The 14,612-nt window shown below is 41.3% G+C and overlaps 3 protein-coding genes across 3 annotated transcripts in view; 1 reads left to right on the plus strand and 2 right to left on the minus strand.

The window, feature by feature from the left end:
• The window catches only part of LOC132774511 (cadherin-18), a 768,567-nt gene that overhangs the window by 78,087 nt on the left and 675,868 nt on the right, over nucleotides 1–14,612 (plus strand). The gene's annotated exons all lie outside the window — the stretch shown is intronic.
• LOC137096852 (uncharacterized protein F54H12.2-like) lies at nucleotides 6,582–7,892 on the minus strand. The gene has a single exon (XM_067467082.1). It carries the CDS (start codon nucleotides 7,890–7,892, stop codon nucleotides 6,582–6,584), a length of 1,311 nt encoding a protein of 436 aa, XP_067323183.1.
• On the minus strand, nucleotides 10,257–11,639 carry LOC137096814 (uncharacterized). The gene is made up of 2 exons (XM_067467044.1): nucleotides 10,532–11,639; nucleotides 10,257–10,405 (listed from the first exon to the last, which is right to left on the minus strand). The coding sequence occupies exons 1-2, from the start codon at nucleotides 11,216–11,218 to the stop codon at nucleotides 10,319–10,321; spliced, it is 774 nt and encodes a 257-aa protein (XP_067323145.1). The 5' UTR covers nucleotides 11,219–11,639; the 3' UTR covers nucleotides 10,257–10,318.

Consider the following 14,612-nt stretch of genomic DNA (forward strand, 5'->3'; position numbering starts at 1 on the left):
GAAATGCTCAAATAACGACCCATGATTTTCAAAAAATTTATTCGGAAATTAAAGCACTAGAAAAATATCGGATGCTTACAAAGTCAGCTTACTATCAGAGGGGTGGGGGAATGAACAGTAGGGGGAAAAGAAAGCAAAAGAAGCCCTGTCCTGGAGATCTGTACTGGAAAAGAAGACGTAAATGGATAAAAAAGGCAAGACAAACTCTTGCCAGGTCCAAAAGTAAGAAAAAACATAAAAGAGCATGCCCCTTAATGAGGTCAGACACGGCTTCTCCTTCCAGTACAGACACACATTCTCCAGAGCCCCATCACTTAGGAGATGCATCTAATGTTGGTGATCAAATCCAGCAGGAAGCCCACAATGCTGTTGAGGTTAATGGTTCACACCCAGTGTTTGCTGAATGCGTGCGCTCATGGCAGCATCCAATTCCTGATTTCAGCACATGGCGATTCGTTGAGGTATACCGTTTCAGAAATTTAGAAATGATTAGGTCATACGCAGAGATTGTAACGGCATTATACATGGCGATCCAGGGCATATTAGACCGGCTGGGCTCTAGAATCGAACCTGATGATTTTGTTCAGGTGAGACTAGAAGCCTCAGGATTACGAAATCCACTCTTTTCTTTTAAAAGAAGCAGGGAACTATTTAATGCTGATGAGTTCCTATCACACCTTAGCCGCCTCTTACAAAGCAGTATGGAAATATGTGCGCACGGAGATTTTGAGTTCGTGGTTACTATAACAAAGCCACTACGGGGGGGAGCACATCGAAAACTGGGGTCAATCCCCGCGAGTGAAATAATAGCCCGAAAAAGACAATATTTGATAGATTTGAATTATTCAGGAAGCAATCTATGCTTTGGTGGTGCTTTATTCGGGGTTATGAGTTTACAGAAGCCCACAGATTCCGAAATGTTGACAGCTGGTCAAAAACTGCATATGGAGCTTGGTTGGACTGATAAAAAAAAGGTAACCCTTAAGGACATATCTACAGTCGAACAGCATTTAAGAGTCAACATCGATGTAGCCTATTACTCAAAAAAGTCAGGATGGTGTGTTTTTAAAACAGAAGGACCCATTTATCCCAAAGCCTATACATTACTATTACACGAAGAACATTTCTACGGGGTCCTGAATGTAAAAGCTCTTTTTGGTATGCGTAACTACTGTCAATTTTGTCGCAAACTCTACAATCATGACAGACACAGCTGTCTGTTTTATTGTAGAATGTGTATGAGAAAGGCCTGCTCTAACGTAGTTGACGAGCAGGTTCGTTGTCTGAGATGTAAATTTCATTGTAGGTCTAACGCTTGCTTAAAATTACATCAACAACTGTTCTTAGAGAAGAAAGTCAAATGTCCAGCGAGGAGGTATTGTACAAAGTGTTGTCATTATCAGGATGCAGATCATGATGATGAAAGATGCAAGGGTAGACAGTGCATGGTTTGTTGGGGGTACATTGTTGAAGATGAAGACCATCTGTGTTACATGCAAACACTTAATCGGCCAAAGCTATCTGTGAAATACTTGTTTTATGACTTTGAATCACAACAAGAATCGGGGGTTCATAAGCCAGTGTATTGTTTTATAAAAGCTTTTCCAGGGGAAACAGTGGAGTGTTTTAAACCAGATTATGTGGAAGAGGATAGCGGGTCTGAGGATAGTGATGATGAAATAGTGGGGGGTGTGGCCCCATGGAAGTTTGCAGGTAAAACATGGGAATTTAGGGGTGAAAACTGTGTTGAACAGTTTATTAAGACGTTTACAAAAGATGGGGCCTTCAAAGATTCAACATTCATAGCCCACAATTCAAAGGGCTATGACTGTTACTTTATACTCAATCAGTTAGTGAAAGAGAAACTGGATGTTAAAATTATAGCACAAGGTGGTAAGTTAATCTGTGTTACAATTGCTTCGTTAGGCATAACATTCATTGACTCACTCAGTCACCTACCCATGGCACTCTCTAAATTACCAAAGGCTTTAGGGTTCGATGAGGTGAAAGGCTATTTTCCACATTATTTCAACACAGCTGAGAATTGGAATTATGTGGGGCCTTTGCCGCTGCCCAAATACTATGGCGTAGAATACATGATGCCTGCTGAAAAGACAGCCTTCACCAAGTGGTATGAAGAGAACCGCTCAAAAACCTTCGATATGCAAAAAGAGTTAGCATACTACTGTCAGAAGGATGTTGAGATTTTGGTGAAGGCCTGTACCAAGTACAGACACGAAATAGTTCAACTCACAACGGCGATCAGGAAAGTTCTCGTAGGCAAGAAAAAAGAAAAAGTCATAAAATACAGAGCGGCTATAGATCCTCTACAATATCCGACCATTGCAGGCGTAGCTCTAGCAATGTACAGGTTCAAATTTCTTAGGAAGGATACTATAGCTATCCCAAGTTGTAATGATTATCATAATCAGTACAAGCGATTCTCAACGGCGTCTATACAGTGGCTCTCTTTTGTCAGTCATAAGGAAAAGGTTGAAATACGCCATGCTCTGAATGGCGGGGAGGTTAAAGTTAGCAATTATTTTCTAGACGGTTATGCAGTTGTGGGTGGAAGGGAAATTGCCTACGAATTTTTTGGTTGTTATTTTCATGGTTGTTTGTATTGTTATTCTCCAGAGGAGATCAATTCCCTGGTGGGAAAAAGTTATGAGTTTCTTTTTAATGCGACACAGAAAAGGAGTGCCGACCTCCAATGCTTAGGGTTTGAAGTGCGTACCATTTGGGAGCATGAATGGAGACATATGGTAAAAACAGATTTGGAAGTCCAGGCTTATCTTGCAAACGCCAAATTTCCAGATCCGCTAAAACCTCGCGACGCGCTTTTTGGCGGTCGCACAAATGCTGTATGTCTCTATTACAAGCCTAAAGATGGGGAAACTGTGAAATATTATGACTTTACCAGTCTGTATCCCTATGTCAACAAAACAAAAGAGTACCCCTTGGGGCATCCTAAAATCATCTACAAGGATTTTAAGCCCCTTTCAAATTATTTCGGACTGGTAAAAGCCAAGGTTTTTCCCCCTAGAAATCTCTATTTCCCAGTTTTGCCTTCCAGAATCTCTGGAAAACTCATGTTCGTCCTGTGCTCAAGCTGTGCAGAAACCCAACATCAGGAGCCTTGTGACCACACAGATGAGGAGAGAGCGTTATCAGGTACATGGTGTACAGTTGAGTTGAACGTAGCTATAGCAAAGGGTTATAGAGTTGTCGAGATTTTCGAGGTCTGGCATTTTGAGCGTCGTTCTGTAGATCTGTTTTCGGAGTATATAAAATTGCATCTTCGTCAAAAGCAGGAGGCTTCAGGTTACCCTCAATGGTGTGTAAGTAAGCAGGATAAATCTAAGTATATAAGGGATTATCGTGCACGGGAGGGCGTGCGTTTACGTAGAAAGGAAATTGCAGTGAATCCTGCAAAGCGTCAAATTGCCAAATTGTTTTTAAACTCCTTGTGGGGAAAGTTTGGGCAGAGAACAAATTTAGCAGTCACAGAAGTGCTGAGAGATCCGGAGGATTTCTTTCAAATTCTATTTTCTGATGCCTATAAGGTGTCTATGTGTGAGTTTCTGGATGAAGAGGCTGTCTGTCTCTCGTGGAAATATTCCGACGATCGTGTGACAACCTCTGGGAGAAAAAATGAATTCATAGCCTGTTTTACCACGGCATATGCAAGGCTTGAACTCTACAATTTGTTAGATAGGTTAGACAGACGTGTTTTGTATCATGACACAGACAGTGTCATTTTTGTAAGTAAGGAAGGTGAATGGGAACCACCTCTAGGGGATTATTTAGGGGACCTCACAAGTGAAATTCCGCCAGATCAGACTATTACAGAGTTTGTCAGCATTGGTCCGAAATCCTACGGCTATAAATTGTCTGATGGTACAGCTTGTATGAAGGTAAAGGGGATCACCCTGAATAGCGCGAACTGTGAGAAAATTAATTTTACTAGTCTTAAAGACCTGGCATTTGATTACGTCTCAGACAAGAAAGATGGACAGCCTCGTGAAATTGTGATACATCAGCCAGGTATTGTTCGAAATAAGCACCAGTGGACGCTTCACACGAAAACTCTCAAAAAAACTCAGAAGGTTGTATTTGATAAAAGAGTGATTAAGGAAGGGTTTACAACACTCCCTTATGGATACTGAATTGGAGACACGTTGGCAGCACCCCTTCTCTGCAATTCTCGCTGGTCCTAGCGGATGTGGCAAAACGTATTTTATAAAAAATATGTTGGATCATGCTGAAAATGTGTTCTCTGTACTACCGCAAAATATTGTGTGGTTTTACAATTGTTGGCAGCCCCTGTACAATGAACTCCAGTGTAAATACGTCTTTATTCAGTTTGTGCAGGGATTACCTGAAAAATTTGATGATGATGAATTGTTACCAACCAATAAAGTCAATTTTATCATTATCGATGATTTGATGCAGTCTGCTTGCAATAGCATTGGTTTGGAAATGTGTTTTACACAGTATGTTCACCATCGGAATATAAGTGTTTTCCTCATCACACAAAATATTTTTTGCAAAGGTAAAAGCAACAGAACCATCAGCCTTAATGCAAAATATATGGTGCTATTTAAAAACCCTAGGGATAAACTACAGATAGCAACCCTGGCCCGTCAGATGTACCCGGGAAACACACGTTTTTTCATGGAATCTTTTTCTGATGCAACAAGTAAACCTCACGGTTATTTAGTGGTAGATTTGCACGGTACTACACCAGAAGCGTACAGATTAAGAACCGGAATCTTTCCGCCAGATTGGCCTGTGGTATATTTGATGAAGAAAAAACCACAGAATCACAAACGCTCTTTGTTTTAAACAACATAGCACCAACAGACAGCTGCTCCTCCACCGGTGCATCATGTCCAACCGTGTAAAGAGAAACCTTGAACTATTAAAACTGCTTATTAAGGTACCCCCACGTCAGAGAAAAGCCATATTGTGCACGGGCTCCAACGATTTAATTGCTACTCTCTCAGAAATAGCCCTCAATACTTTAAAAGGAAACATCCCTTTGGCGCCGCATCAGCTACGAACGTTGAGAAAAAGACGCCGACTTATTAGAATTCTGGGAAACAGCAAAGTGTCTCTTCAGAAAAAGAAGGCTCTTGTGAAACAGTCTGGAGGGTTTTTGGGCCCACTGCTAAGTTTTGCGGTTCCCCTGTTAACAGGGCTTTTAACAAACCAGTGATGGAACACGCTGAAAAAATGTATTTGGTCCCCAGCCGTCAGCTGGATCAATTAAGAACCCCACTTCCAAAGGATGAAAACATCCGAACTACAGCTATCTCATCCTTAGATAGAGAAATGCAGGGGATTCTACACAGGACTGATTTATCCGAACATGAAAAAGCACGACTCTACAATACCTTACTTCAAAAATATTTAACCCATGTAAAACAGAGGGATGCTGAGAAACAAAATTTAAACCTGTTTCTACCTGAACCAACTGCTGAAGAAACAACAGACCCCTTTGCTGACAACGTGTTTCGTGAAGTGGTAGACAGCCTGCCTGTTAGATACAAGAGTCACGCAAGATTGATACTCAACAAATTAACCCTAAACAGGAATATTTCTACATGGGATGATAAAGGATCCTTCGTGTATAAAGGAGAAGTCATTCCAGGATCTAACATCTTGGACTTAGTCAAAGCTGCAACTCAAGCTAATGCGGTTTCTGTTACACGTCTCCCTAAAGGGTGGGATGTTTTTATGAAAGCCTTGGCTGAAATAAACACCCCGTCTTCCGTGATAGGTAATACGTCCAATCGACAACTCTTGGATTATTTAAAAAACCCATCAGCTTCACCCCCAACTCAAAGACGCAAATCTTCTAGGGAGCATCGGCAAGCTAGCTCTCCTACCTGGCTTAGCTTATAATACTATTATTTTAACCGAATAAAATACTTCTTTTCTTAAATTCTGATTTATTGTCAATGCCTGTTCTTTTAAAAAGAGAAAATAGTGACACACATCATATTCCAAAAGCACCCTAGGAGGGGTTTTTTATTAAAAGACGTTTATGAAATGCACTACAAGACATACAATGTTGCATCGTTTGAAACATTTCTGAGGAACGGGTCCTTGTGTTCATTTTCTTCACAAAACGCATAACCATTTTGTCATTTTTATCCAAATCGTCGGAATATAAGGCGCTAATGTTTTTAAAGGGGACCCCCATACATCTTTGATGAATAAAAAAAAAGCAGTGATGTCCGCATACAACTGAGTCTGAGGCTTGTACAGGTCTGCATTGAAACACAGATTTGCTGGCATTTCTTCTTAAAAAGTTCACAATGGTTTTGGGAAACAAAGCATAGTCAGGAGGGTGTCCATATGAGTCAAAAAATTCGGCTGTCCTTTCATCCGGTAGGTAAACAGCTAACCAGTGTTCTCCTGGAAGGTTATGGGGGTGAGTATTGATAATCAGCGCAACTGGTCTTTGCTGGATGTGCTTTCTTGGAAGTTTGTCACAGGGTAACACCCCATAGAAAGTGTTTTGAGTATAGGGGTTTGAGCTTAGTAGTCGAGTTAACTGCAGGCTATCCATTTCACATATAATCAAACAAGACGTTTCTCCTGTGATTTATTTCTATCACGTTGTCAAAAACGCCGTAAACCACCATATTGACGGTTGTTGGCAGAGGCTTGGCGAAACGCAGCTCTGCCCTCAGGTTTCCAGTTTTAATCAGCGAGTAATGGTCTGCACATTCTTGATCCGGAGTCAGGTCAAATGCAAAGAGTGTGTAGCCTTTTGCATACTCCTCACGGTTAATTAAAAGTGCACTGTCTCTCATGTGTTTGCCAGCAGTCTGAACTAAACTCATATATTCTCTCACACAATTATCCTCTTCAAAATTGGGTTGAAATGGTTTCATAGGATACTGCTCACCATCCAAGTAGAGTGCCGCAAAATTGATGTCATAATGCTTAAAGTTGAAAGGGTTTTTAGTGTATGACCCGCTGAAAGCATCGTTATCAACGAGTCCTAGCACCACCTGTTTAGGAAGTTGTCCCAAAAACAGGTTCTCTTGATTGGAGACACGGCTCCCTACTGGTATGCTGAATACTTTCATGCTTACACGGTCCACTGGGTATTTGGCATTAGATGTCAGGAGGGCTTCAGCGTGTCCTAGGCGGACGCCGGGTGTCAATTTCACTTTTTTGACAAAGAGGGAGGCTGATAAAATCTGTAATTTGTAATGCCTGTTTGCATCGTTGCTCATTAAGCAGAAGGCATCTTTATTGCGGGTGAGTTTAATTTTCACATCAACACCGTTCAGCAGCAGTTTTTCTTGGAAAAACAAGTCAGCATGGAGATGTCCCATCAAGTCTATTTTTTTACTACCAGCTCCCAGGAATGCTCTTTTGCTAAAACCTTTATTTGCCCCATCCAGAGCCGTAATCTCGTGTTCCCCTGCATTGTCTTTATAAAAAGCCCCGGCCGTAAATTGCGTGGCTAGTGTGTCTTCGCAATAGTTCAGCACGGATTCAATGTATGCTCTGTAAGGATAGCAGTTGTTACTTTGGCTGATGAGTCGGTCCCCTAAAGTCACATCTAACTGGCTGAAAATGGAGGCTATCGGGTAATTCACGAGACCTACCGCAGCCCCGTTAGCCAGGTTTGATCCGTCTTCATTCACTACTTTGCACGTCAGATATAAAAGCGTGTTGTTGAGATCCATATAGTCTTCGCCATTTCCGGCAATAAAAAAGTCCAAGGGTGAGGATTCTGTGAGAGCGGTTAATGGTGGAACTTCAATATAAAGGCTTCTCTCAATACTAGTTTGTGTAGGCCCAATGTGAAACAAATCAAGTTCGGATTTGGTGCACTCTTCAGAACAACCGTGAATAAAAGCCATGCTGCCGTTTTAGAATATATCGTTCGTAGACTGTATCCTCCTCCTCTTTCTACCTCCTCGACGCTTCTGGGGTTTCTTTCTACGTTGCACTTTCCTTTTAATGGGTTGAGGAGGGCCTTTCAATCTCTGTTGCGATGCTTTTCTTTTTAACCCTCTTCTCCTTCTAATATACATAAGCCCCGATCCCTCTTGAGGGTTTGCAGGTCTTGTTCTGTTTAGAACAGCTTGGGTGATATGCCCGACCATGTCGTTGGCTATATTACGAGCGGCTGTTTTAGCGTGGGGTTTAATGATGTCAAAGCCTCTTCTCAAAAGCGGTACAGCTTTTCGGAAAAGGCTTCTGAAAATCCCACCTAGGCCCGAGCCATACATTTGTGGAATACCATGATACCCCGGTAGACCGTTTCCAGCTTGTGCCCTGTAATAGTTTTTATAAAGACCAGGGTCCCCATAGGATTTCAAGATGACCATTTTAAAAATCCTAGGTCCTCCTGGGGCGGAAGTGAAGCTTCACGATCACCTTTCCAAAACGAAATGGTACATTTTTGTTCTGGTCTGACTTTATCTCAACAGTGAGAGTGTCTATGTGGTGTTTGCTCACGGGGATGTAGTGGGGTTTATCGTAACAGATGTTGATACGATCATTATTCTTCCCTTGCACCGGCACACATCGCAGCAGAGGAACGTAGAAATCCCCAACGAGCTGGTGCTCCACTATATCGGTGTAAACATATAAGGTGTTGAAACCTCCTGTGATGTCTGCTGAGAAAGCTGACTCATTGGCCGGAATGTTGGGGGGCAGCCCTAATATATACTGTAATTCCTTATCAGCTACTATCTTATACTTATTCTCGGGTTTAAGTAGGACCCTTCTGCTCACTGGTTCATATTTAAGAACCGCATTCAGTGGGTTCCATCGTGCTGTAATGCGTTCGTTCATATATCTCAACAGCTCTGGGATGTTAGAATAATACCCATTCTCCAGAAAGAAGACCCACTTCTTTTCTTCTTGTACAATAGTAAAAGTTGGGTGGCTCGTCAGATTATCCCAGGTGTGAGGATACTGTATTTCAACTAGTCCTACTTCCCAGGCCCCCGAGAGCTCTAGAGGTTTTGCTAATGATATAGTGAAGCTTGAAATGGAGTTCCCGGGAAAGGCTATAGCACTCGCATTGCTAGGTAATGTGACATAAAAACCAGCATCCCCCATTTCTTTCCTTAGGAATAAAAAGCTCTCAGCTAGGCAAGTTCTGTTACTTCGGAAGCCTGAACCCAACTGTTGAACTTGCTAGGCCATCCTAACCATTTCACTAAGCATTGCTTTCTCGCCCCCTGGCCTTTTGTGGCTAGAATTTTTTCAATCCTGTAGATGCAGTCTTTGTCTGTATTAATCTTTTGCAGTTCTTCAGTATAAAAGCTGCCTATGACGTCTTCACCCCCATAATCTTTCAAAAGAAACACTGGCTTGTCTGTTTTTTGAAGAACCTGGTCCACAATGAATATCTCCGTGGTAAAGTTCTGTTCATACCCCTTAGCAAATTTACCCTTGCTTTTGGAAATCCTCACGTGGTCTCCTTTTCTGATTTGGTTTGCTTTTACCTCTATTCTTTTCACAGGGGTCCCATAAACGTTCCTCCACACTGTTAATGCGTTGGAGTCGTTAACATCTACGGGTCTTGCTTTGATAGTACGGTGAAAACTGTGGTTATAAGTTTTGAGTAACAAAGGTAGAACATCAATGTAGGTAAAAGTGTTATGAGCTGTGAAATATCTCCACATTTTTGTTTTTAAAGTTCTGTTAAATCGCTCCACTACTCCAGCTTTAACCTCATTGTTGGTGACAAAGTGATGGACCCCATGATGTTTCATAAGCGTGGATACTGACTTGTTTAGAAACTCACGGCCCCGGTCTGTCTGTAATTTTTCAGGTTTTCGACCATCTTGTGTAAAGATTGCATTAAGCCCCCCTGCCACCTCTCTAGCTGACTTATCCTTCAGAGGTACTCCCCATGCGTATTTAGACAGGATGTCTATCACTGTTAAAATGTATTTGTAACCACGGTTATACTTTGAAAGTCGCTGCATATCCACTAAATCTGCCTGCCATTGAGAATCCACATGAGAAACAATAGTCTTGTTTCTTCTAAAATGGATCCTCGCTGGCCTGTGTAACGTGTAACTGTCTTGTTTGGATAACCATTGAGTAACATCCCGCTTCCTCACACTTTTGCATTGTTTTCTGGCTTCTTGAAAAAGCGGACAAACGCCACCGAGGCTTCCTACCTTCCCCGGCGAATAATATATTTTCTTTAGGATTTCTGCGTATTCTGACATGGCTCTTAATGCATGAAATGAACACAAGGGTACAGATCAAACTCATTTTATTGAGAAAACACACATAGCATCTCTATTCTGCAGGATTTGTTTTAAAGACAGGACATGATGGAAACTTCCATGGTCTGCGAGTCCCCGATCTGTAGATTCCGCACATCACCCGAAAAGTGGATACTTCCCTACGGAAATCAAACAAATAGCAATGAGTCTACAACACACAATTTCGTCACTCTCTTTCACAACACCATACCCCACCCTACCCCCACCCCCCCACACATACACAGTATGGACATTCTAACGCTTACCTTAGAACTCTCAAAACCGTCAGAAGTGTTTTCATCAACAGCCGTGTTTTCCTTTTCCTCTGCCGCATACTTCAACAGATCAGATAGGAGTGACCTCCGAATGCTTCTGTCTGGGTTTGGTTCTTCACACATACTCTCGCTATCCTTATAGTCTGCTTTACAGTCCATTCCTTCATCCATCTTTTCAGCCTCAGCCTCCGCCCGGCGTTTTTCCTCCATTTTGGCATGCCATCTTCTCAAATCCTCAGGGTCTGTATCAGGCACTATCTCTTCGTCCTGGTAGCCGAGGTTATTAGTCAGACTTCCATACCCTTCATCATCAACATCCACATCAGCGTCGCCACATCGCATTCTCGGCATTTCAGGGAAAAGCTTTTTCAATTCGACACGCTCTGTACCCCTACCATAAAAATCAGGCTCAACATCTGTGAATTTATTTTCCACAGCATAAAGACCCGGTAATAAGTTGAGCCTTGTCGGCGGTTTTGCACTCGAGGTTTCTCTCCGCTTTTTAGGACTGCTCACAGGTGTTCCCGGTATGGAAAATCCTGTTGCCCCCTCCGTGATTGGATAAGACCAGTACCTGTAGTCGCTTACAGCTGTTCTCTTCATAGTTGCTTGTTTCTTTCTAGGGGCATCTGGTACTGAAAGGCTCACGGAGGATGATGGTCCAGCGGGCGAATCCATATTATGTGTTGTTCCGCAAAATAGTCAGAGCAGGCTCCCTAAAACTCTAGTACAGTTATTTAACCCCTAAAAACAACGCCTATTGGGCCCCACTATCACATGGTCACCTTATGAGCCTAAACCATTCCCTATTGGTTACAACGCAACACGTGATGTCAGCTTAGAACTACCACACGGGCGCCTGGCTGTTCATTTCCACATGCCATTCATTGGGGATAGGTCTATCCACGCTATGTTCCACACATTGGGTTAGGGTGGGGGTGGGGTGGCCCGTGGGGTGGGGTTTCAGGCCGTGGGAGGGCCTCTCGGGCATCCATTTCCTGTTTAGGAGAGGCGGGACTTCCGGGCATTGAGTGGGAGGGGCGTGGGAGGGGCCTTCCCCAAAAGTGGGCGTGGTACCTGTCAAATTTGAGTTTGACGAGAGGTGCCACCTATTACTACTGCGGAGTTTATACATTCTTAGGACATAGTTCATAGCAGTTGATATTCTTGTTATCCAAGGTTCCATTCTAGTGGACAAGATTATAGGAGTCTGTGAAGATGAAAATGTCTTTTTCATGTGTTTCCTCAGGGACATTAATAGAATTTGATATATTTTGTGATCAAAGTCCCAAAATATTAAAGCTGGAAGAGATGACAGAGGCCATCTAATCCAATCCCCTGGCATCAAGGAACACACAAATATTGCTGAAAGATGCCCATCTACACTTTCTTTAGATATGTCCAAAGATGGGAGTTTCAAAATTTACCAAGACAACCCATTCCATTGTTGAACAGTTCTAACAGGATATAAAGAGGGAAAAAGGAAAGAAAGAAAGAAAGAAAGAAAGAAAGAAAGAAAGAAAGAAAGAGAGTTCTTCCTAATTTTAGGTGGGTGTTTTTCTTGTAATTTGAACCCATTGCTTTATATTCTAGTCTCTGGAATAAATCCCACACGGAGTAAATTTCCTATCACATTATTGGACAGAGACATTGCATGAACAATTTTATCAATGGAGTTTCTCAAAGATAGGGCTCACAATTAGTGATGGCAGTAGCATAGCTTTTTCTTATATTTTTTTTCCTCTACTACATCAGTATCTCCCTCTCTAATAGGAAGCATTTGGAGAAAATGTGATAATTTCCTTTATAACTTAGAAAATGAGAGAAATAAACATTTTTTTTCTTATAAAAGTTGTATTTTGAGAAATTTAAACTGAGGTTTTATTTTGGGATGCGCAAAAATGAGGAAAGAAAAATAGGGTGAGAAATGGGGCAGAATGTAAAGCTAATATCAAGAGATGGAGAAAATGGAGAAAGAAGGGAGAGAATAGTAATGAAAAATAAATGTAGTGTACATATATACTACAAACAGGGCTTTCACCTTATTCTAGTCAAGCTTTTGGGAATTGTTCTGTCCTTAATGCATGACTGAGAAAGTACTCAATACTAATAGCTCTGCACTTCAGCTAGAAAAACATGTTTCGGCTGAGTGAGCCTTATTAAAAAAATACAGCTTTAAATAGGAGGAATAAAAGGTTTGTGGACTCAGGAACTTTTTGTAAGCTGCCAGAATGGAAAAGAAGCTAAAAAAGCTTTAGGCCTCTCTAAGGCTCATCCATTATTTACATATTGAGGATGAGAAAGGAGTTTGGGCTTCCTCTGCTAGCACAGTCCAATATCAGTGAAATAATTGTTAGCAAAGCACAACAGTGAGAGTTATAAACAGCTGTTATCTAGTATATTTATTTATTGTTTGCATTTACTCAAACTATTTGAATCACACCTCCATTCAGCAAGTGCTCAACATTATTTACAATAAAATTCTAAACTCCATAAAACTACAATGCAATGCAAAAATAAAACAAAACAGATAAATGATGTCACCAAAAAGGAGAACATTCTTATTCATTGAAACTTCAATGGAAGCAAAGATGAATCACCCAGGGAAAATGTAGAGGTGTAGACCAAGTTTGCAGGAATAGTGTGTAGAAAGCAAATGCTCAAAATGAGCTGAGACTGGTAAGGGAAAAAGAAGCAAACTGGACCACAACCCTCCAAAAAAGTTAGAATCAATAGAATAATGAAGCATTTGGTGGGGCCACTGTTCAGCACGGATGGCAACAGATCACACTGAAAAGAAAGAACGAGTTCAGATCCATAGGAGCAGATGAACTTCATCCCAGAATGTTGCAGAAAGTTCTTTATTTGCAGAAAAAAATAACTTTTGAAAAATCTTGGAGAATAAGTGAGGACTGGATTGGAATTTTGTCTTGTATGTTGCAACTCCATTGTTTTCACAAGAAGAAAAATCTAAAAGATTTTTTCACATACTCCATCCTGAAAAGTGGTTCCCAGCCTTTGGCCATTTAGATGTTTTGGACTTCAATTCCCAGAAATCCCAGCAATTTTACTAGCTGTTAGGACTTTTGGGAGTTGAAATCCAAAACACCTGAAGGGCCAAATGTTGGGAACCACTGATCCAGAACCTGCTGCCATACCTTGTTTGGACTTTTCTTCACATCAGAGAGCAAGAAAGTCCACATGTAAGCTTTTTCCAGACTACTAAACTCTGTTGGGTATGTGCTAGCTAGAGATCCTGTAGGATAGTGGTTTTCAACCTGTGGGTCCCCAGGTGTTTTGGCCTACAATTCCCACTAATTCCAGCCAGTTTATGAGTTGTTAGGATTTTTTGAGAATTGAAGGCAAAAACATCTGGGGACCCACAGATTGAGAACCACTGCTGTAGGGGATTGGCCCATGTTGTTACTTCTCATTTTAAGATTTTATCATTCTGTGATTCTATCTCTTTGTGTCCAGGCACTGATTCATTATCGTTTCTTCTCCATTTTCTATTCCCTTCCTTTATTTTAATTTTAACATAGTGCTATAATGGAATAATGCATCAGTGAAATTGTGTTTTTACACTCTATCACTATACATTTAAATGTAAACATCAGAGAGAATAAAAATTGCTCTTTCAGCTATAGGATCACTTCAGTAAACCAAGATGGATGTCAGCATGAGTCTCATAATCCTGACCTTTTTCTTATATGAATAAGAGAGCACATAGTCATGTGGAACCCCATCTGAACACTGAAATGTATGCACCTCATTTTTTTTTCGCAGTCTTAGAGGAAATTTGAACCTACAGTGGCTACAGTATTTAGGCACTGTAATGGCAAACTTTGGCTCTCTGACGTCAATGCAAGTGCATGTTGCAAACACTGTGTTCTCTCTTGGTCTTATGTGATTCCACACATAGAAAACTAAACAAGTAGCTAGGCACTTTCACCCTCACAGATGTTCATTGTACACATGACATAATAATTATCTGAACAGTGCTAAGGTCTTGATGAGATGTAGCAAAGCACTTTTTATCCTCTTAAACCGTAGCATGACAAATTGAAGTAAA

Source organism: Anolis sagrei, chromosome 4, assembly GCF_037176765.1.
Source record: "Anolis sagrei isolate rAnoSag1 chromosome 4, rAnoSag1.mat, whole genome shotgun sequence".
In the NCBI taxonomy this organism is placed as follows: domain Eukaryota; kingdom Metazoa; phylum Chordata; class Lepidosauria; order Squamata; family Dactyloidae; genus Anolis; species Anolis sagrei.